The sequence below is a fragment of the Entelurus aequoreus genome, linkage group LG11 (genome assembly GCF_033978785.1).
Source record: "Entelurus aequoreus isolate RoL-2023_Sb linkage group LG11, RoL_Eaeq_v1.1, whole genome shotgun sequence".
NCBI classification, from domain to species: domain Eukaryota; kingdom Metazoa; phylum Chordata; class Actinopteri; order Syngnathiformes; family Syngnathidae; genus Entelurus; species Entelurus aequoreus.
In genome coordinates this window covers 55,324,126-55,346,727 of record NC_084741.1, presented here as the reverse complement: position 1 = coordinate 55,346,727, position 22,602 = coordinate 55,324,126, and the positions used below count along the sequence as shown (strand labels likewise).

Genomic DNA, 22,602 nt, shown 5'->3' with positions numbered 1-22,602 from the left:
TCCAATGACACTAGGATGAGACAGTCAGAGACTACAAAGAAAAACTTAGCCAGGACTTGCGATCTTGCTAGAAAAATGTCCAGGCATCGAGTAATTGTCTCTGGCCCCCTGCCTGCGAGAGGCAATGATGAGAGATATAGCAGATAAGTCTCGCTTAACAAGTGGCTGGTTAGCTTCTGTAGACAACAGGGACTAACTTTTATTGATAATTGGCCCTCTTTCTGGGGCAAACCAGGCTTGCTGATGAGAGACGGCCTTCACCCTAACCAGGAAGGCGCCATCATCCTGTCTAGGAACATAGACTACTGTTTGAGTCACACTTGACTAACTTGACTAACTACACTTGAGCAAGCATCCACAGTCAATTACAGAGTCTGCTAGTCCGGGTGAGGAGTCAGTTAAGACAGAACTAGCCAGCGCCAGGCTGGACAATCCCTGCACACATAGCAATTCTCATAGAATAATACACAACTCACATAATGTTTTTTCTGTTGTGACTGTGTCAGAGGTAGACATGCATTCTACCGAGGTGGCAAATTATTATGCGTTCAGTTTATTGCAGCACCAAGCAAAAAATCTGAAAATTCCCGTCATATCAATTCCTAGATATGATCGAACCTATTTAAAGTGCACTATGCATAATAAACGCAATATTATTAATATTGCTACTACGGATAATTTCAACAAAAACTCGTCAAAACAGCCCAATACCTATAATATGGGCTTTTTAAACATAAGATCATTGTCTCCCAAAATGTTATTAGTTAATGAGGTCATTAAAGACAACAATCTTAACGTCATTGGTCTTAGCGAAACCTGGTTCAAACCAGACGATTTTTTTGCACTAAATGAGGCATCTGCTCCTAACTATACGAATGCACATATTGCCCGTCCCCTTAAAAGGGGTGGGGGGGGGGGGGGGTCGCACTAATATACAATGAAAACTTTAACCTTACTCCTAACCTAAATAATAAATATAAATCGTTTGAGGTGCTTACTATGAGGTCTGTCACACCGCTGCCTCTCGACCTGGCTGTTATCTACCGCCCCCCAGGGCCCTATTCGGACTTTATCAGTGAATTCTCAGAGTTCATTGCTGATCTAGTGACGCACGCCGACAATATAATCATAATGGGGGACTTTAATATCCATATGAATACCCCATTGGACCCTCAGTGCGTGGCGCTCCAGACTATAATTGATAGCTGTGGTCTTACACAAATAATAAATGAACCCACGCATCGCAACGGTAATATGATAGATCTAGTGCTTGTCAGGGGTGTCACCACCTCCGAAGTTATGATACTCCCGTATACTAAAGTAATGTCCGATCATTACCTTATAAAATTCGAAGTTCTGACTCATTGTCAACAAGCTAATAATAATAATAACTGGTATAGCAGCCGCAACATTAATGCTGCCACAACGATGACTCTTGCTGACCTACTGCCTTCGGTAATGGCACCATTCCCAAATTATGTCGGCTCTATTGATAACATCACTAACAACTTTGACGACGCCCTGCGCGGAACCATTGATAGTATAGCACACCTAAAGCAAAAAAGGGCCCTTAAAAGGCGTACCCCATGGTTTACAGAAGAAACTAGAGCTCATAAATTATCATGCAGAAAGCTGGAACGCAAATGGCGCCCGACTAAACTTGAGGTTTTCCATCAAGCATGGAGTGATAGTTTAATAACTTATAAACGCATGCTTACCTTAGCTAAAGCTAAATATTACTCAAACATCATCCGCCTCAACAAAAACGATCCTACATTTTTGTTTAGTACAGTAGCGTCGCTAACCCAACAAGGGACTCCTCCCAGTAGCTCCACCCACTCGGCAGATGACTTTATGAATTTCTTTGATAAGAAAATTGAACTCATTAGAAAGGAGATTAAAGACAACGCATCCCAGCTACAACTGGGTTCTATTAATACAGATACGACTGTATATACGACGGATACTGCCCTCCAAAATAGTCTCTCTCTTTTTGATGAAATAACAGAGGAATTATTACGGCGTGTAAGTGGGATAAAACAAACAATATATTTACTTGACCCAATTCCTGGGAAACTTATCAAGGAGCTTTTTGTATTATTAGGTCCATCAGTGCTAAATATTATAAACTTATCACTTTCTTCTGGCACTGTTCCCCTAGCATTCAAAAAAGCGGTTATTCATCCTCTGCTCAAAAGACCTAACCTCGATCCTGACCTCATAGTAAACTACCGACCAGTGTCCCACCTTCCTTTTATAGCAAAAATCCTCGAAAAAATTGTTGCACAGCAGCTAAATGAACACTTAGTGTCTAACAATCTCTGTGAACCTTTTCAATCCGGTTTCAGGGCAAATCACTCTACGGAGACAGCCCTCGGGAAAATCACTCTACGGAGACAGCCCTCGCAAAAATGACTAATGATCTATTGCTAACAATGGATTCTGATGCGTCATCTATGTTGCTGCTTCTTGATCTTAGCGCTGCTTTCGATACCGTCAATCATAATATTTTATTACAGCGTATCAAAACATGTATTGGTTTGTCTTAGCCTTGTCTTGGTTTAACTCTTATCTTACTGACAGGATGCAGTGCCTCTTCCATAACAATGTGACATCGGACTATGTTAAGGTAACGTGCGGAGTTCCCCAGGGTTCGGTTCTTGGCCCTGCACTATTTAGTATTTACATGGGGGACGGCGTGGCGAAGTTGGGAGAGTGGCCGTGCCAGCAATCTGAGGGTTACTGGTTCAATCCCCACCTTCTACCATCCTAGTCACGTCCGTTGTGTCCTTGAGCAAGACACTTCACCCTTGCTCCGATGGGCGTGGTTAGCGCCGTGCATGGCAGCTGCCGCCATCAGTGTGTGAACGAGTGTGTGTGAATGGGTGAATGTGGAAAATAGTGTCAAAGTGCTTTGAGTTCATTAAAAAAGGTAGAAAGGCGCTTTACAAGTACAACCCATTTACCACTCAACATGTACATCACACGCAAATACGGTGTTAGCTTTCACTGTTATGCTGATGACACCCAACTCTACATGCCCCTAAAGCTGACCAACACGCCGGATTGTAGTCAGCTGGAGGCCTGTCTTAATGAAATTAAACAATGGATGTCCGCTAACTTTTTGCAACTCAATGCCAAGAAAACGGAAATGCTGATTATCGGTCCTGCTAGACACTGACATTTATTTAATAATACCACTTTAACATTTGACAACCAAACAATTACACAAGGCGACTCGGTAAAGAATCTGGGTATTATCTTCGACCGAACTCTCTCGTTTGAGTCACACATTAAAAGTGTTACTAAAACGGCCTTCTTTCATCTCTGTAATATTGCTAAAATTCGTTCCATTTTGTCCACCAGCGACGCTGAGATCATTATTCATGCATTCGTTACGTCTCGTCTCGATTACTGTAACGTATTATTTTCGGGTCTCCCTATGTCTAGCATTAAAAGATTACAGTTGGTACAAAATGCGGCTGCTAGACTTTTGACAAGAACAAGAAAGTTTGATCATATTACGCCTATACTGGCTCACCTGCACTGGCTTCCTGTGCACTTAAGATGTGACTTTAAGGTTGTACTACTTACGTATAAAATACTACACGGTCTAGCTCCAGCCTATCTTGCTTAAACTCCGGCTTATTAGTGATTCCCAGAGCCCCAAAAAAGTCTGCGGGCTATAGAGCGTTTTCTATTGGGGCTCCAGTACTATGGAATGCCCTCCCGGTAACAGTTAGAGATGCTACCTCAGTAGAAGCATTCAAGTCCCATCTTAAAACTCATTTGTATATTCTAGCCTTTAAATAGACCCCCTGTTTAGACCAGTTGATCTGCCGTTTCTTTTCTTTTCTCCTCGGCCCCCCTCTCCCTTGTGGAGGGGGAGACACACAAGTCCGGTGGTCATGGATGAAGTGCTGGCTGTCCAGAGTCGGGACCCGGGGTGGACCGCTCGCCTGTGCATCAGTTGGGGACATCTCTGCGCTGCTGACCCGTCTCCGCTGGGGATGGTTTCCTGCTGGCCCCACTATGGACTGGACTTTCACTAATATGTTTGATCATATTACGCCTGGGTGCGGTGGCGCGCGCCTGTAATCCAAGCTACTGGGAGGCTGAGGTTGCTATATAAATAAACATTGATTGATTGATCCACTATGGACTGGACTTTCACAATACTATGTCAGACCCACTCGACATCCACTGCTTTCGGTCTCCCCCAGAGGGGGGGGTTACCCACATATGCGGTCCTCTCCAAGGTTTCTCATAGTCATTCACATCGACGTCCCACTGGGGTGAGTTTTTCCTTGCCCTTAAGTGGGCTCTGTACCGAGGATGTCGTTGTGGCTTGTGCAGCCCTTTGAGACACTTGTGATTTAGGGCTATATAATTAAACATTGATTGATTGATTGGTTGACGTGTTATGTAAACCACAAGGAAGTGTTATCAATTTAGAAACACTCCTTTAATACGCCCTATAATCCGGTGCGCCTTATATATGAAAAAAGATCGAAAATAGGCCATTCATCGGCAGTGCACCTTATAATCTGGTGTGGCCTATGGTCCGGAAAATACAGTAATTATTTTAGGGGAGATGGGAGCACAGGTATCACACTTTGCTGTGATGGATTGAAACCCTGCAGCATACTCCTGCTCAAGAAGGCACATGTACGGGTGCATCTGATGTTGCCGATAAACACCTGGAAGATTCAGAGAAAGCTAAGAGGAATGTATCGTGGTCGGATGAGACCAAAATTCGGCTACTTGGTGTTTGGAGGCTGATCAATTCTTAATATGGCGTGAAGAACACCATCCCCACTGTCCAACATGATCTTGAAAACATTCTGCTTTGAGGCTGTTTCTTTGCTAAGGTACAGGAAGACTTTCAATACAGTGACATTGAGGGGGCAGATGAACAGGGCCATATACATAGAATCTTGGATGACAACACATGAAGATGGGTCGTCGAGAACAATAACTAAAAATATACAGTCAAGGCAACAAATGAGTTGTTCAAAAAGAGAAGGCAGACAATAATGCCATTGAAAACTGAGATTTCCAGTTAACAAGAGACAGCCTCAAAACCTTCACAATGATCTGTATAGAAGACTGGACCAAAAATAACTACAACAAGTAGCAAAGTTGGACTTTGTGTGGGTCAACAAGAGTTTCTCCACCATGTACAAAGTTTTGCTTCTGGATCAAATATGTATTTTACTCAGTCAAATTAACAACTTGATTTTGTAACTTTTTTGGGGGGGTTAATAAAGTATCTCTCTCTTTGTTGAAATAATGTTACAAAAATATTTATAGACCGTAAGGGGGTAAACTTATTGTAGTTGCAGGGCTTAAAATATATATTTTTTTAACCAGGGCATTCAGAAAGGTGAGGGTGTTTTTTACTATTATACCATTAGAACCTGGCCTTACACAGATATGTATATGAGCACAAATAGAAAGCTTTTGTCTCTTATGCTTCTTCTTGCAGTATGAGATTAGTATATTATGTACTGTATTGCTATACACAAAATAATTATAACAAGTTGAAATTAGTTTTATAATATAACGTATGAAATACTAAGGAATGTAAGGATCCTTACCTGACAAGGTCGCTGGGCTTCTTAAAGCTTTTGGGGCAGTAAGTGCAGCAGTTGGCAAACTTGGGCTCTGTTTCTAGCTCCACAGCTTTATCTTTAATCTCGCTGATGCGATCCCTCTCCGCTGCGGACTGGGCAAGGATTCTCTCCGACACGGATGCCTCCTCACCAGGATCCTTTGCCAGTTCTGCCGTCTGCTCCTCCGTAAAAGTGATGATTTCCGTACCCCTTCTTTTAGATGTTTTTGGATCCCCTTCATCTTCTTCCTCCTCCTCCTCTTCCTCCTCATCCTCTTGCTCCACTTCCATACCTTCCGAACCAATAACTGTAACAATATAGGAGTTTGTGCACAAGTATACACATGCGCTGCAATTTTAAATACCTTTACACCACCTAAAAACTTAACTAAACTTACTTACGATAAGAAAAAAAGAAGTTATGATAAACATATCAGAATGATATAAATTGAACATTATATTATAGTAAACATAGTTTACAGTGGTCCAAAACTCTCTTATATACTAAATAGGTAACCAAAATATTGGAAACAATGTCACAGTACGATGCATTGCAATTCTACAAGATAGTAAATACATAATAATTAAATAAATTCATACTTATCGTCAACTGAAACCAATTACCATATTTTCTGGACTACAAGTATAAGTGTATGCCAAGCTTTGAAACCTCCGACTTGTGCAAAAGTGTGGCTAATCTATGGATTTTTATTTCCTAATGGTTTAATTATGGAATGGATGAAGCAAAGAATGTACTAAAAGATCCAGTTTAAGAAATTGTTCAAACTCAAATTGTTTACAAATTACAGGAAAGAAGAATCCTGATAAACATCTTGAACTTACTGAAAAAAGATAAAATCTTATCCATCTCATAAAGGATGAATAAAGACAACAATTACCTTTCTGTTTTGTTTTAATCAGCCGTTTTACCGCCGTGTAACATGCACCGTTTGGAAACAATTGAGGTATGTACATTTTTCTATGTAAATATCTCATTCCACGTACACGTACCGCTATTTATTTGCAACTTTTAGTTGGGTGCGGCAAATATATGATTTTTTTTTTTCTTCTAAAATGCAATGGGTGAAAAATTATATACCGGTGCGGTTTATAGTCCGGAAAATAATGTATTATTGGTTTCTCTTTTTAATATCAACATTATTAAAGACCTTGTTGTCTCACCTTTGTCCTCTACGGCGTGCTCTTTTTTCATGTGCTTTTTACACAGCAGGCTTGTCCTGTAGCTCTCGTCACAAACGGAGCATTTGAACGACTTGGCGTGGATGATCATGTGGCGGTTCAGGCTGCCATTGGTTGTGAATGAGGCGTCACAAATGTTACACTTGAAGGGCTTCACTCCTTAAAGTGGTGGATGACAGGGAGTTGACAAGATATAATGACAATAAAATGAGTTCATATATTTGACAACCATAACTTTCATTTAGGATCGAATACATTTGAAAAGACAAGGTTTCATTCTATGAAGACACTAAACTGAATTGCACTGAATAAATTGCAGGTACAGATTTTTCCAGAGGAGAAATAACATGTTTCAAATCACTGTAAGAGCAGTGAGGTACAGTACATTGAAATGGAAAATAAATATGCCAATGTTCCAATTTAAATACATTAGAAAGTGATTAGATATTGATTTGGTTTAGGTTTTTAAAATTTTAGGTACTGTAGAAAAATTTTAACACCTGCAATTTAACATGTAACCCTGTGTAGCGGGCTTACCTGTATGTGTATTCAGATGGGATTTGAGCACCCCAGCTGACACAAAAGCTCTTCCACAAAGGGGACATCTATATGGTTTCTCTCCAGTGTGCGAACGCAAATGCTGTTTCAAATGACTAGATTTTTTGAAACCTTTGTTACACCAACTGCACCTAAAGAGAGAAAGAAAGCATTAGAAGAGTACCGTACTTAAAGAGTCACATTTCCTCTATATCAGCAATGCTCTTCAAAAGATTTGCATCAATTTAAAAGTTGTCAAAACAAAACAAACTCATTGCCTTGTTGCAATTAAAATAATTGGAATTACAACATTTTTTGATTAAGTGTTTAAGGGTTGCGCAAATTAACTCACAAAAGCCACTTTGTTCCAAAAGTTAAAAACATATACTACTGATTGTATGTACAATATAATATTTTATAAACTTTTATTTAGAGAACCACAAATACTCTAATATAATTGCACAACAAAATCTTAGCATTACAGGGTAATGCAGGTTCCTCCCTCTCTTATTGTCTGCCCTATTATCCAAACTCCTTTCCCTTCTTGTCTCTCTGTGAGTGCGAGTGTATGTGTGTGTTTGTGCCTGCTGTACACGTAACCTTCCGAGCCCTTCCTCTCTTGCACTCAATTCCACATTATGTAGTAAACAATATTGTGTGTGGAACAGGAAAACATTGGATCTCTGGCTCCTAGGCTACTTCTCGAAAGTAAGACAAATGATCAGCAATTACTCCCACACATTCGTCCAAACACCAATCAATTAAGGGATTGTTATTTCTAGTGGGGTCCCGATACAACTTGTCATTTCTGATACAATACCAATATTGGATCCTTGAGTATCTGATACAATATTAGCAAGAATTATACAGTATATAGTTTTATATTGCAGTGTGGAATGTTAGAAATTGATGATCAAGTGAAATTACTCAGACAATAACGGTATGAAGTATGAAAAGCACTCACTTATTCATTATAAACCGCCTGGAATAGAATTATGCAGTTTTTAAGTTGAAGTGGAGTGGTAATTAGTTTTTGGCGACCCTTAATGGTCACAATAATTCATTACATTAAGCTCAAGACCAGTAAATTTAATGACGCGGACATATTTGTTACTGAGGGCTGGGCGATTGTGATCGAAAATCACACCCAGGTTGGAGTCCCACAAGTCCCGCCGCGTTCCACCCGAGTGCGGGGGTGCCCGACATGTCCACAACGCCCCCAGCAAAGTCACACTGTGAGTGGGGGATTATATGATTGTGATCCTTGATCGCGATTAATCTGCGTTGGATCACGGTGATCAGCTGTTAGCATATTTCTTCGATCAACTGCTTGTATCGGAAAGCTTACACTGGAAAGTATTGATTCAAGCAGATATATTCTGTTACTTGTTTTGATATCAAACCGATATCAATATTGGATTGGGACAACCCTAATAATTTCTATACCCTAGCACAGTGGTCCCCAACCTTTTTGTAGCTGCGGACTGGTCAACCGGGGGGGGGGAATACAATCATGTGTGCTTACGGACTGTATCCCTGCAGACTGTATTGATCTATATTGATATATAATGTAGGAACCAGAAATATTAATAACAGAAAGAAACAACCCTTTTGTGCGAATGAGCGTGAATGAATGTAAATGGGGGAGGCAGGTTTTTTGGGTTGGTGCACTAATTGTAAGTGTATCTTGTGTTTTTTATGTTGATTTAATGAAATAAAAAATTTTTTTTTAAATTTATTTTTAATTTCTTGTGCGGCCCGGTACCAATCGATCCACGGACCGGTACCGGGCCGCCGCCCGGTGGTTGGGGACCACTGCCCTAGCAGGCCTACCATCCCTGAGCCATGTCAATGATAAACCTAATCCAATAATAGTATAGAACAGAATAAAACCTGTATGCTCGCTTGATGTTGTCTTCACTGTCTTCTTGGTACTCCTGTGGCTCGGTGGTAAGCTGCAGGTCTTCCTGACTGTTCTGCTGAAGAAGCCCGTTTGTCTAAATACAAGCAAAAAACCAAAACTTAAACTATAAAAATCTGTTTTAAAGCATTACCTTTTTTAAAATAAGCTAATTGTAATACATGTATTAGAGCTATAATAGCTTTTTTCTCAAATCCCCAATGTAAAAATTAAGATGTGATACACACTGGTATTTTAACATAAACTAAATTAACACTGATTAAAACAGGCTAGCAGTAATCAAGCAAGTTCATCTGAAAAGGTTTAGTTGTTGTAATGCATGGGTGACACAGAATTGAACTGGGGCAACATTTTATTTAACCCAAAACTCACCACTTCAGCATTGGGATCATGAAGCAGACTCGGTGGGTGATAGCTGGAGGACAGGGCCTGGGACTCAAGAGTGCTGGAATCCTGTAGCTGCTGGACAGTGGAGAACTGGGCCTGGTTGTAACTCGACTCAGCCATTGCAAAGCCTGTAGAAGCCCACATTGAATAACTGGAAATTTGCATACTAAATACAAAAAATAGTTGAGAGTAAAAGCTCTTGGCAGCATAGGGGACATTATCATTATAAGTAATAGCAACTATGTTTTCAAAGTGTTTGTTGGCTTGTCAGCTTTCTAATTACACTTTAATAAATCCATCCATCCATCCATTTTCTAACGCTTGTCCGTTACGGGGTCGCGAGGGGTGCTGGAGCCTACCTCAGCTGCATTCGGGCGGAAGGCGGGGTACACTCTGGACAAGTCGCCACCTCATCACAGGGCCAACACAGATAGACAAACAACATTCACACTCACATTTATTCACTAGGGCCAATTTAGTGTTAGCAATCAACCTATCCCCAGGTGCATGTCTTTGGAGGTGGGAGGAAGCCGGAGTACCCGGGGGGAACCCACGCATGTCAAATCAAGTTTTGGTTTGCACAATCCAAAATCCTAAGTAAACGGACTAAAATACGCACATTCCTTAATGCAATACATTTACTCAGTAAAAGGCATTGCAGATATGCAAATTTAGCAAAATAAGTCAGTATTCTGAGATGAGTCCAAACTAACGTACTGTATTTTTCGGACCATAGGACGCATCGGATTATAAGGCGCACTTCCGATGAACAGGTCTATTTTCATCCAAAAGGCGTACCATTAGACGCATTAAAGGGTCATGTTACATAGATTATGTTTTACAGACCATCTAAAGACGCTTTCTGACCATCTCTTCAGGATGCACCATTTTGTGGGCGGTCTTATTTATGTGGCTCCATTTCGACAGCGTCTTCTCCCCGTCATCTTTGATGCAGCGGTAGTTTTTAGTACTTCCAAACGTGAGTCTACGAACAGATATAAGTTAAAACTGTATGCTACTTTATATTAGACAAGGCAACAGCGGAGGATGAATGCCCCACAACAAGAGGATAGAGAAAAAGAAGGAGTTTATGGACGACAATGGCGGACACGTGAACATTTTCGGGACTTATACAGATCCCAAATTTGCATCAGCAAGCACCAATAGGTAAGAAAATTTGGTTTTGCATTATATTGTGAAACAAATTGCGAGATAATATGTCTCCTAAAAGGTGCTATTTTGGGGACCTTATACACACATAATAATACCTGTATGTTGAAGCACAGTACGTCTGACTATAGAAATTCTATCAAGCATTGCGGCTTTGTAGCTTACCAAAGTCGCACTAAAACATTTTGACATATTTTTGAGCGCTGAGTGTAATGTTCTTTATTCTCAATGAAACATCAAAGGTTTGGTGTTGCTTGCTTCAGGGTACTTGTTAGCATTGGAGAGGTGTCAACTTGCAGTGCAAACATATCTCTTATGTGTGACTGTCATCTACTAGTCACACTTATCATTACACCATGTACAAAATAAAATTGCTTTGAGGTCGTTAAGCACAACCAGAATTAATACGTACATTAAGGGCACCGGGTTAAAGTTAAAGTACCAATAATTGTCACACACACACTAGGTGTGGCAAAATTATTCTCTGCATTTGACCCACCACCCTTGATCACCCCCTGGGAGGTGAGGGGAGTAGTGGGCAGCAGCGGTGGCCGCGCCCGGGAATCATTTTTGGTGATTTAACCCCCAATTCCAACCCTTTATGCTGAGTGCCAAGCAGGGAGGTAATGGGTCCCATTTTTATAGTCTTTGGTGTGACTCGGCTGGAGTTTTAATTTACAACCTACCGATCTAAAAGGCGCACTGTCGATTTTTGAGAAAATTAAAGGATTTCAAGAGCGCCTTTTAGTCCAAAAACAATCATTCATTTAAATAATCATTTCGGAACACACACAATTCACACATTTAAAGGAGCTTCATGTAAGAATTGCATGTCAAGTCATCATTCGAATACCTCTATAACGGATAACAGTAGTTCAGCCGGGATATGCTCATTTCAAAATGAGATTTACAGCCTCGACATCTTGTTATTGTTTTAATTTCAATGTCCCGCCCTCCACCGTTTTAACCAATTAGAAAGTCTGTGTCATATCCAGGTTGCCAGTTACGCACCACCCTCTTCGTCTAGCTACTGCCACTGGTAAAGTTACTAAACATGTCAGACCTTAGTAAATCAAAAATGCCTCATTACGATTCTCAACTTATTCATGACAAAGCCAGGAACAAAACGAGGATTTGTATTGGGGATGCCTTTTTTAAAGATGGGAGACAATTTTTTTCATCTGACGCCAAACTTGCTAATTTCCTCCTTGATAGGTAAGTAAGGCATTTACGTTTTCTTATTACGGCTGTCATGGCAATGTGAAACGTATGGAGACAGTGAAATCACATAATTCCTCATTTGTGTTTGCATATTGTGGTCTACATGCACCAAGTTATATGGCAATCTGAAAGGTTTGAAACAGTAGCCTATAGAGATACCTTGGTAAAATATCTCCTCTTTAGTTGTGGGCGTACATTAGGTTGCTGAGCATGCTCTACTTACTTTCACCAGTATAACCATTGCTAGCGCTGGCTGTAGTTTGTTTTAGTCTTTGTTTTCTGATAGTACTGAAAATAACCATATGATTGCCATTTCTTTGATATTGTACGTAGGCATGACGTACTTCTTCCTGAAAATAGTCTAATTTCTGTGTAAAATGTGATTGTTAGAGATTTGTTATTGACAACACGCTTGTCTATTTAGCTATTATGGTCCCAGCACCTAAACCCCTAGTAAGAGGCAGTGGAAGTTTGAAGTTTCTTGGAGTAGCCAAGTCGATCGAGCTGGATTTGGCTGCGTATCTGGCAACCTTAGTCAGGGAGAGCGGGAAGGTACTACAGAATTTTGACTGTGATTGCAGTACCATTTCTGGCCAGATTCTTACATATGGCTCCTTTAAATATGCAAAAACTTCAAAATACATTAAAAAAAATTGTCAACACACCTTGCGCTAAAGCTTGCTGGTCAAAAGTGGGCTGAGGAAGGGCCGCCGTTTCAAACTGGGTGATATTCTGAGACAAAGCATGTTGGGCAGTCACATATGAGTCTGTAAACATATAAAAACAGATACTATACATTAATACTCAGAATACACTACTGTATATAGTAGTGAATGTATTCATTGTACATACTCGAGAAGCTAAAACGACAAAGAAAAATGACAAAATCCAAAACTAGTGAAGTTGGCACGTTGTGTAATTCGTAAATAAAAACAGAATACAATGATTTGCAAATCCTTTTAAACTTATATTCAATTGAATACACTGAAAAGACAAGATATTTAATTAATGTACGAACTGAGAAACTTATTTTTTTTTGCAAATAATCATTAACTTAGAATTTAATGGCAGCAACACATTGCAAAAAAGTTGGCACAAGGGCATTTTTACCACTGTGTTACATTGCCTTTCCTATTAACAACACTCAGTAAATTATTGGTAACTGAGGAGACCAATTTTTTAAAGATTTTTAGCTGTTATTCTTTCCCATTCTTGCTTTATGTACAGCATAAGTTCAACAGTCCGGGGTCTCCGTTGTCGTATTTTACAGGTCTGGAATACAGGCAGACAAGTTTAGTACCCACACTCTTTTACTATGAAGCCACGCTGTTGTAACACGTGCAGAATGTGGCTTGGCATTGTCTTGCTGAAATAAGCAGGGGCGTCCATGAAAATGATGTTGCTTGGATGGCAACATAATTTGCTCCAAAACGTGTATGTACCTTTCAGCATTAATGGTGCCTTCACAGATGTGTAAGTTACCCATGCTTTGGGCACTAATACACCTCCATACCATCACAGATGCTGGCTTTTGAAATTTGTGCCTATAACATTCCGGATGGTTCTTTTCCTCATTGGTCCGGAGGACACAACGTCCACAGTTTCCAAAAACAATTTGAAATGTGGACTCGTCAGACCAAAGAACACTTTTCCACTTTGCATCAGTCCATCTTAGATGAGATCGGGCCCAGCGAAGCCGGTGGCGTTTCTGGGTGTTGTTGATAAATGGCTTTCGCTTTGCATAGTAGAGTTTTAACTTGCAGTTACAGATGTAGCGATGAACTGTAGTTGCTGACAGTGGTTTTCTGAAGTGTTCCTGAGCCCATGTGGTGATATCCTTTACACACTGATGTCGGTTTTTGATGCAGTACCTCCTGAGGGATCAAATTCTTCGGTCTTGCCACTTAAGTGCAGTGATTTATCCAGATTCTCTGAACATTTTGATGATATTACAGACCGTAGATGGTGAAATCCCTACATTTCTTGCAATAGCTTGTTGAGAAATGTTGTTCTTAAACTGTACGACAATTTGCTCACGCATTTGTTTACAAAGTGGTGACACTCGCCCCATCCTTGTTTGTGAATGACTGAGCATTTCATGGAAGCTGCTTTTATACCCAATCATGGCACCCATCTGTTCTCAATTAGTCTGTTCACCTGTGGGATGTTCCAAATAAGTGTTTGATAAGCATTCCTCAACCTTCTTAGTCTTTTTTGCCACTTGTGCCAGCTTTTTCGAAACATGTTGTAGGCATCAAATTCCAAATGAGCAAATATTTGCAAAACATAAAGTTTACCAGTTTGAACGTTACGTATCTTGTCTTTGCAGTGTATTCAATTGAGTATAGGTTGAAAAGGATTTGCATTTCATTGTATTCTGTTTTTATTTACGATTTACACAACGTGCCAACTTCACTGGTTTTGGGTTTTGTAGAATAAATAATAATTAGCAGCAAAGCCTTGGACTTCCAAAGACGTTTTAGAATGTTTATTTTTAGACGTGCATTAAGTAAGTGTCTTGAGGCCGTGACCAAGTTTGGTGACAAAAAACAAGAACAAAGAACACATTAGGCAGCATTTTTACATTAAACAGCTAATAATATGACTTAATGGCTATGAGTCAGACTCTCAAACACTGCTTCTTTCTATGTGGCAGATCTCTTGGAAACCCAACCCGCACAGCACAAATGCAATTTATGCATTATACCTTTCAAAGGATGTAATGGTGGAAAAAGTCGGTAAAGAAGAAATATGTAAAATATGCATGGAAACATGCTAGTCTTCAGCAGGAATATTATTATGGAGCAAGTAAAATCACTATGACAACATCTCAGAAAATATGTTGACTGGCGTCCTTTGAAGTGTATGAAAATGTGCAGGATAGTTAAACTATACTGTTGAAATACTAGTATATTTCTTTTAAAAAATTGGTATTTTTATTAAATATTAATGCACTCCTTCTTTAAGATGAACGTTAAATGTAGTCTGTACTCAAGAGATTTAATCAAATACAACTTTCCCACTACTGAACCTGACCAAAAGATGGCATGTCTTCTAGGGTTTTTTGGCCTTGAGAAATCAACAAAATGTGAAAAATAGAGTGACCATGTCAGAAGAAACTGGACAAATACTTTGTGTTTCTGAGGCACAGTGATATTAAAAACAAAAACAAAAATCTAATTAGTTTGACATTAGTGTTGCAAAAATCAAACACTCCTCCAATTAATACCTTTCCAAATTTTTATTTAGCGGTTTTATCTATTACCTGGTTTTAGGCTAAGTTTTTGAGGGTTTTTTTAACGGTGACGCTCCCTTGGTAAAAGTGCAATCTCAATGGTATCTGCATTTATAATAAGAAAGACTAAAATTCGCATTGAGCCTAAAAAAATGTTTTACTTACTAAAATAATGGACAGCTGTAGCCCTTAAGTTTGACAGAGCACTAAAGGAGTAAAGAAAAGTATGTGCTGCTATAAATCTAGCATTAATGCCTCTCAGTGACCAGGTGATATCTTCTTGTTACCTTCTCCTTGTAGTGGTTGGTCAGTCATTGGTGCTTCAAGTGTCGTTTGGCTTCCGTTTACACCCTCTGCTTGGCCAAGAGCCAGCATGTTTTCTTGCTCATTTGAATTTTCAGGTTGTTGCTGAAGCGTGTTGTCCTCCATGTCCACCTGCATTTCATGAGGCACAGTGCCAGCTCCAAGAGGGTCTTCCGCTGGCTGCGGCTGCAGCTGATGAGCCAGTTCATATCTGGGTTGGAGCAAAAACATAATACATATATTCATATTCATACTTAATATAGTAAATATAAATATAATATTAATAACTTCAATATTCATATTCAAACATAATACATTTGACATAAAAAATTAGCAATTAAATTGAATATTCCCCATTCTCATAACCAGCACCCTTCAACCAATATAATAACGATCCCTACTTCTCACATGGCCAAAAAACCTCAGTCCTGCCTCTATAAACGTGTCTCCTAGACATTTAACATGGGCTGTTTGGACGGACGGACCGACGACACTGACCAATATTTATCTCAATGAAGTCACCAAGAGTTACACAAGAGTCCTCGTTACTGTCCTCTGTGGCTCTGCAGGAGATATGTGTTTTGGGCCCTTAATCACTTCAGCTCCCTCTCCTGGCGCCTCTCCACGGAGCCATCCACGCTCAGAGCTTATGCATGTACCATTTCACCACCAAATATTTACAGTTACTATCTATAGCCCTTATATGTTAGGGCTGTTCTCACTACCGTATTGTACTGACCGAGACAAAATACGGCCCATGGGCCGCATACTAAGTGTTAAGCGTTTAAATTCAGTCCGCCGAACGTCTCTAAATGATTTATTTTAAACCTTTAACAATATCATGTGCAGTACTGGTTTCAAATACCTGTTAAGTCTTAAACTATAGAAAGTTTTCCAATGGTTGGAATCTGCTCTTCTGGTTGATATATAGGTTACTAGGGTAATCAGATGCACTACGTCGCAGAAGTTCCTGAAAGATGAGGCACTATGCAGAGTGGGCGAGGTTTGTATACAGCACAGTTTTCAGAAACAGACACGGAAGCAGATGTTTACAACCATCTATCCATCCATCTTTTTTCCGCTTATCTGAGGTTGGGTCCCGGGGGCAGCAGCCTAAGCAGAGAAGCTCAGACTTCCCTCTCCCCAGCCACTTCGCCCAGCTCTTGCCGGGGGATCCTAAGGCGTTCCCAAGCTAGCCAGGAGACATAGTCTCCCCAACATGTCCTGGGTCTTCCCTGTGGCCTGCTACCAGTCGGACGTACCCTAAACACCTCCCCAGGGAGGCGTTTGGGGGGCATCCTGACCAGATGCCTAAACCACCTCATCTGGCTCCTCTCGATGTGGAGGAGCAGCATGACAGAACTTCTCACCTTATCTCTAAGGGAGAGCCCCGCCACGAAACAGAGGAAACTTATTTTGGCCGCTTGTACCCGTTATCTTGATCTTTCGGTCATAACCCAAAGCTCATGACCATAGGTGATGATAGGAACGTAGATCAACCGGTAAATTGAGAGCAAGCTTTGCCTTCCTGCTCAGCGCCTTCTTCACCACGACGGATCGATACAGGGTCCGCATCACTGCAGATGCCGCACCAATCCGCCTTTCAATCTCACAATCCACTTTTCCCTCACTTGTGAACAAGACTTTGAGGTACTTGAACTCCATGTTGAGCAGGATGTCCTCCCCAACCTGGAGCATTTGCACTCAACCTTTATGCTCCCTCCTGTGAGTGGTGAGCCCACTGGGGGGAGGACCCATGTTGCCTCTTCGGGCTGTGCCCGGCCACCAGGCGCTTGCCATCGAGCCCCACATCCAAGCCTAAATCCAGAAAAGAGCCCTGTTGAACTGCGTCTGGGCGAGGGAAATCTGCCTCCTCGATTGTGTCTTTTCATTGAAATCTTTGAGGTGCTCTTTGTCTGGTCCCTCATGTAGCACCTGTTTGTCCTGGGAGACCCTACCAGGGGGCATAGAAGCCCACATACAACATAGCTCCTAGGATCATTGGGACACTTAAACTCCTCTACCACGTTAAAGTGTCAGCTCAGAGGATATTTACAATTAAATTCTTCAAAACATACCCATACCCAGATATGTGGATGTTTTATTTTTACCCTTTGCGGTTATCTCCTCTCGAGCTCATTTATTCTCTTTTGCATGGTTAATCATATTAAAGTGTCTTAAATAAATAAGTAAGTACAGAGAAAAGCCTGTAGATGCTAACAGAATTTTCACACAAAAATGGACTTAAAAAATATCTCCTCTAACCTGTGTGTCTTCATGTGTTTTCTACAGTTTGGAGATGACTTGAAGGTTTTTTGGCAGTAAGGGCACATGTAAGGTCGTAGGTCACTGTGGGTTGTCATGTGGCGCCGCAGACTACCGCTGGTGGTGAACGTTGTGTCGCACATGACACACTTGTACGCCTTAAGTCCTGAGTGGGTTCTGATATGGGCTTTGAGGACCCCTGAAGATGCGAAACCTCGACCGCACTGCACACACTTGTGTGGTCTTTCTCCTGTATGAGACCTAGGGTAGGTGAGAAAAAAACAATATAAACCAGTAAAATTCTCAAAGAGCGCAGACCTCCGCCATGAATACCTCCTAATAGACAACAAGTCCTGAATCCAGACGGTGATCCGGATCACCCCTGAAATATAATCACTTGTTTCTTGTCTTATTTCTGAAATTTCCTGAAATTTTCATCAAAATGTGCCCATTATTTTTTAAGCTATTTGTAGCGGAATGAAAGAAATGAAGTCACGCTTCTTGACAGTCATCCACTATATTTGTTTGTTTGAGTGGAGACTGGGCCGCAAGCATACGTATACACACAGAAGCTGAAGTTTGTAACGTAAACGTGAGATAACGATGTAGAAATAAATATTTCGTTGCTTCAATGATTCGTTTAAAGACAAACATTTATAAAATCCATTATTTCTTGAAGCCTGCCGCAAAAGAGTGCACATGAGTTTGGTGCAACTACGGCGATATAGATCATGTTTGGTGGGGTGGTGGGGAGTAGCGAGAGAGTTGGCTCATGGCTCAAAGAAGAGGGAGAAAGAGAGGAAATGGCCCAAAGAAGACAACATAACCTGTCTAAGGTTTTGCAATATTAAATGTATCATTCATATTTAAGAGCAGTCAACAACTAGAAACAAGGTTAAAGTCTATTTTGGTAGCAAATGCCATTTTATATAGTTTTTGCCATTTTATCATAGTTTATTATAGAGTATTTTAGTTTGGTTCTTTATTTATTATCTATAACCTGTTACATACCGGTATATATATATATATATATATATATATATATATATATATATATATATATATATATATATATATATATATATATATATATATATATATATATATATATATATATATACACATATATACATATATATACATATATACACATATATACATATATATACACACACACACACATACAAGACATTAGATGGTGTCCGTTTATGTGTGTGTACACACACACACACACGCACACACACGCTTAGGCGGTCCATCGTAGTCGAAGATGACGTAGCTTCCATTTTGTTGCTCTGGTCGGTGGCTATCGTTGCTGACGACGATGCCACTCCATATGACTATGAAGTCCGATCTTGGAACCACACGTCCTGCCACAGTGGGGACATGTCAGGCCTGGATCAGGGGGCTGGGATGGTTCTGGAACTGCATGGTGGTGTCTTCGCCTCTGCTGATCCCTCCGGTGTTGGTTCCGACACTCCTCCAGATACATGACCCCGTCATGGCATAGCGAGCGCCACAGCGATCGATTGGCTGCAGCTGTCTCAAGTTCGTATGGTTTGATGTTGCACCTCTTCAATATCCCTTTCAGTTGGTCTTTGTACCGCAGCTTTTGTCCTCCGGGCTTTCTGCTGGCTGAAAGGAGCTGACCATAAAGCATCTGACGAGGCAATCGGTGTCCTGGCATCCGGATGGTGTGACCAACCCACCAGAGTTGTCGCTGTGCCAGGGTGGCCTCTATGCTTATGGACTCAGTGCGCTGTAAAATGTCCGTATGAGGAACTCGATCCTGCCATGTGATGCCAAGAATGCGTTGGAGACATCTGATGTTAAATGCTTCAAGGCAGCGGATGTGTCTGCGGTATATTGTCCAGGCTTCTGACCCATACAGCAGAGTTGAAACACACACCGCCCTGTAGACAGACACTTTCGTTGAGGTTCGAAGGTGGTTGTTTTCAAACACCCGGGAGCGCAGTCTTCCAAAGGCAGAGGAGGCTGAGTTGATACGAGCCTGGATGTCATCATCGATCTGGCATGTTGGGGTCAGAGTACTGCCGAGGTAGCAAAACTGCTCAACGAGTTTGAGGGGTGTGCCGCTGATGGTAAAGACAGGGGGTGTAGGGGATGGGGACCTCTCCTGGATGAGAACCTCTGTTTTCTGGATGTTGATCACCAGACCTAGTGAGCGGTAGACTGATGACATGGTGTATAGTGCATGCTGCATGGCATCAGGAGTGTGGGCGAGGAGTGCGCAGTCGTCTGCATATTGCAGATCCTGGATGTTGGTGCCTGACATCTTCGTCTTTGCCTGTAGGCGCCGGATGTTGAATAGGCTCCCATCCAGGCGAAACTCGATGGAGACACCACTATCCTTTGTGATGGACTGGTGGAATAGGAGTGTGGCTGCTGCCAGGAAAAGATTGAAGATCGCTGGGGCCAGTACACACCCCTGCTTCACCCCTACTTTCACTGGGAAAGAGGGGGACTGTTCACTGCCTACAAGTACACAGGCCTGCATACCATCGTGAAACTGTTTTAGGATGCTGAGAAACTTGGGGGGGACACCAAACTTCCTGAGGATGCTCCAGAGCAAATCACGGTCAACTGTGTCAAAGGCCTTGGTGAGGTCAATAAAGGTATTGTAGAGGTCCTTGTTTTGTTCCCTGCATTTCTCCTGGATTTGACGGGCAGCGAAGATCATGTCTAGTGTACTTCGGTTCTTTCTGAAGCCACACTGTGTCTCTGGGAGGATGCCCTCTGTTAGAAATGAAAGGCGAGAAAGCATAATTTTCGCAAGTACCTTGCCGGCCACTGAGAGAAGGGAGATGCCACGACTGTTTCCACAAGATGATTTATCTCCTTTCTTCTTGTAGATGGTGACAATGTTGCTGTCTTTCCATTCTTGAGGCAGGGCCTCCCTGTGCCAGATGGCTAGTATGAAGTGAAACAGCTTCCGCGTCAGTAGATAGCCTCCCTTCTTCAGTATCTCAGCCGGAATTCCATCAGGGCCAGGGCTCTTGTTGTTTTTGAGGCTCCTGATTGCAGTAAGGACCTCACTGAACATGGGGGGGATCATCAAGGAAGGGAGAAGGCGGGAGATCTGGGAGTGCATTGAGCACTGATGGATCAGAGGGGTTTATTTTATTGAGCAGTGAGTCGAAGTGCTCAGCCCAACGCTCAAGAATTTGTTGTTTATCCTTGAATAACACGTGTCCGTCTGCGGATCTTACTGGAGCGATGCTTCGCTTTTGTGGGCCATAGATGGATTTTGCAGCAGCGTAGAATGCGTAGGTATTATTAGCATCTGCATATCCCTGGATCTCCTGGGCTCTTTTGAGCCACCACTCATTTTCCATGAACCGCAGTTGTTTCTGTGTCTCAGCTCTGGTTGTTTTATAATGGTGGAGGAGTGATGGAGAGTGAGGGTTGGAGAGCAGGGCAGCATGGGCTTTGCGCTTGGCGTCCAGCAGCTCCTGTATTTCTACCGAGCTGTTGTCGAACCAGTCTTGATGGTGCTTCTGAGTAAAGCCGATGGTTTCAGAGGCAGCTTGATGTAATGTTGACCTCAGTTTTGCCCACTCACTGTCCATGTCACAGGTGGTACCGTAATCCTCCAAGGTGGAAAGCCCCGCAGCTAGCTTGCTGCGGTAATGAGATGTACACTCTGGAGATTTCAGGGCCCTGCAGTTCAGTCGCTTTCTTGGCTGCTGTTTCTTGTGCGGGGGTCGGACTTTCATCCTCAGCTTGGATCTGATCAGCCGGTGGTCAGTCCAGCATTCAGCCCCACGTAAGGCCCTGGTTATGCAGACATCTTGTCGATCTTGTTGCGGTGTAATTATATAGTCCAGCAGGTGCCAATGTTTGGACCGTGGGTGCATCCAAGATGTTATGTATTTCTTTTTTAACTGAAAAATTGTGTTAGTGATGAGAAGTTGGTGCTCAGAGCACAGAGAGAGGAGTCGAATGCCGTTGTTGTTTATTTTCCCAGATCCATGAGGCCCGATTATTTTAGTCCAGAGCTGGGCATCTGTGCCAACTCGGGCATTGAAGTCACCCATGAGGACAAGCTTATCTGACTTAGGGACCTTGGATAGGGCAGCCGCAAGAGACTCGTAGAAGGCATCTTTGATGTTACTATCAGCATCCAGGGTAGGGGCATACGCACTGAGTAGCGTAGCAAACCGGCCTTTCACCAGGGGGATATGCCAGGTCATGAGCCGCTCACTGATGCCTTGGGGGGACACTGGGATGTTATTGAGTAATTTGCTTTTTACAGCAAAGCCAACTCCATGGAGCCTACGTTCGCCTTCCGGGAGACCCTTCCAGAAGAAGGTGTAGCCTTCACCGACTTCTGTCAGGGAGTCTTCACCCGACAACCGAGTTTCGCTGAGTGCTGCGATGTCGACATTGTATCTCTTGAGCTCATGTGCAATGAGCGCCGTCCGTCTATGAGGTCTCTCTGTCCCATCCTGCGTGTCGAGGAGGGTGCGGACATTCCAGGTAGCCAGGTGTATAGTCATATGCTTTCCTATGTTATGTTTTCGACCGCAGTAGGGGATGCCTTGGTGGCTGCGGTTTGCGACCCAGGCGTGAGGAACAGACAATTTTTGGGTCACCTTTTCCAGACCCTTCCCCAATTTGGGGTGAGCAGTGCGGACCCTAAATAGGGCTGCTCAGTCACATGGGCAGCTGCTGAAGGAAGATCATGTTCCTGATCCCAATCTTCACAACGACCATCACACCCATGCC

At 42.0% G+C, this 22,602-nt stretch overlaps 1 protein-coding gene across 1 annotated transcript in view; it reads right to left on the bottom strand.

Annotated features, from left to right (window-relative positions):
* The window catches only part of LOC133660259 (zinc finger protein 236-like), a 96,974-nt gene that overhangs the window by 31,943 nt on the left and 42,429 nt on the right, over positions 1-22,602 (bottom strand). Inside the window, exons 13-20 of the mRNA XM_062063568.1 lie at positions 17,854-18,114; positions 15,573-15,799; positions 12,716-12,817; positions 9,645-9,787; positions 9,245-9,348; positions 7,352-7,503; positions 6,797-6,973; positions 5,601-5,922 (exon numbers count right to left, since the gene is read on the bottom strand). Of these exons, the coding sequence (XP_061919552.1) occupies positions 5,601-5,922; positions 6,797-6,973; positions 7,352-7,503; positions 9,245-9,348; positions 9,645-9,787; positions 12,716-12,817; positions 15,573-15,799; positions 17,854-18,114 (1,488 nt within the window). The remainder of the gene's footprint in view (positions 1-5,600; positions 5,923-6,796; positions 6,974-7,351; positions 7,504-9,244; positions 9,349-9,644; positions 9,788-12,715; positions 12,818-15,572; positions 15,800-17,853; positions 18,115-22,602) is intronic.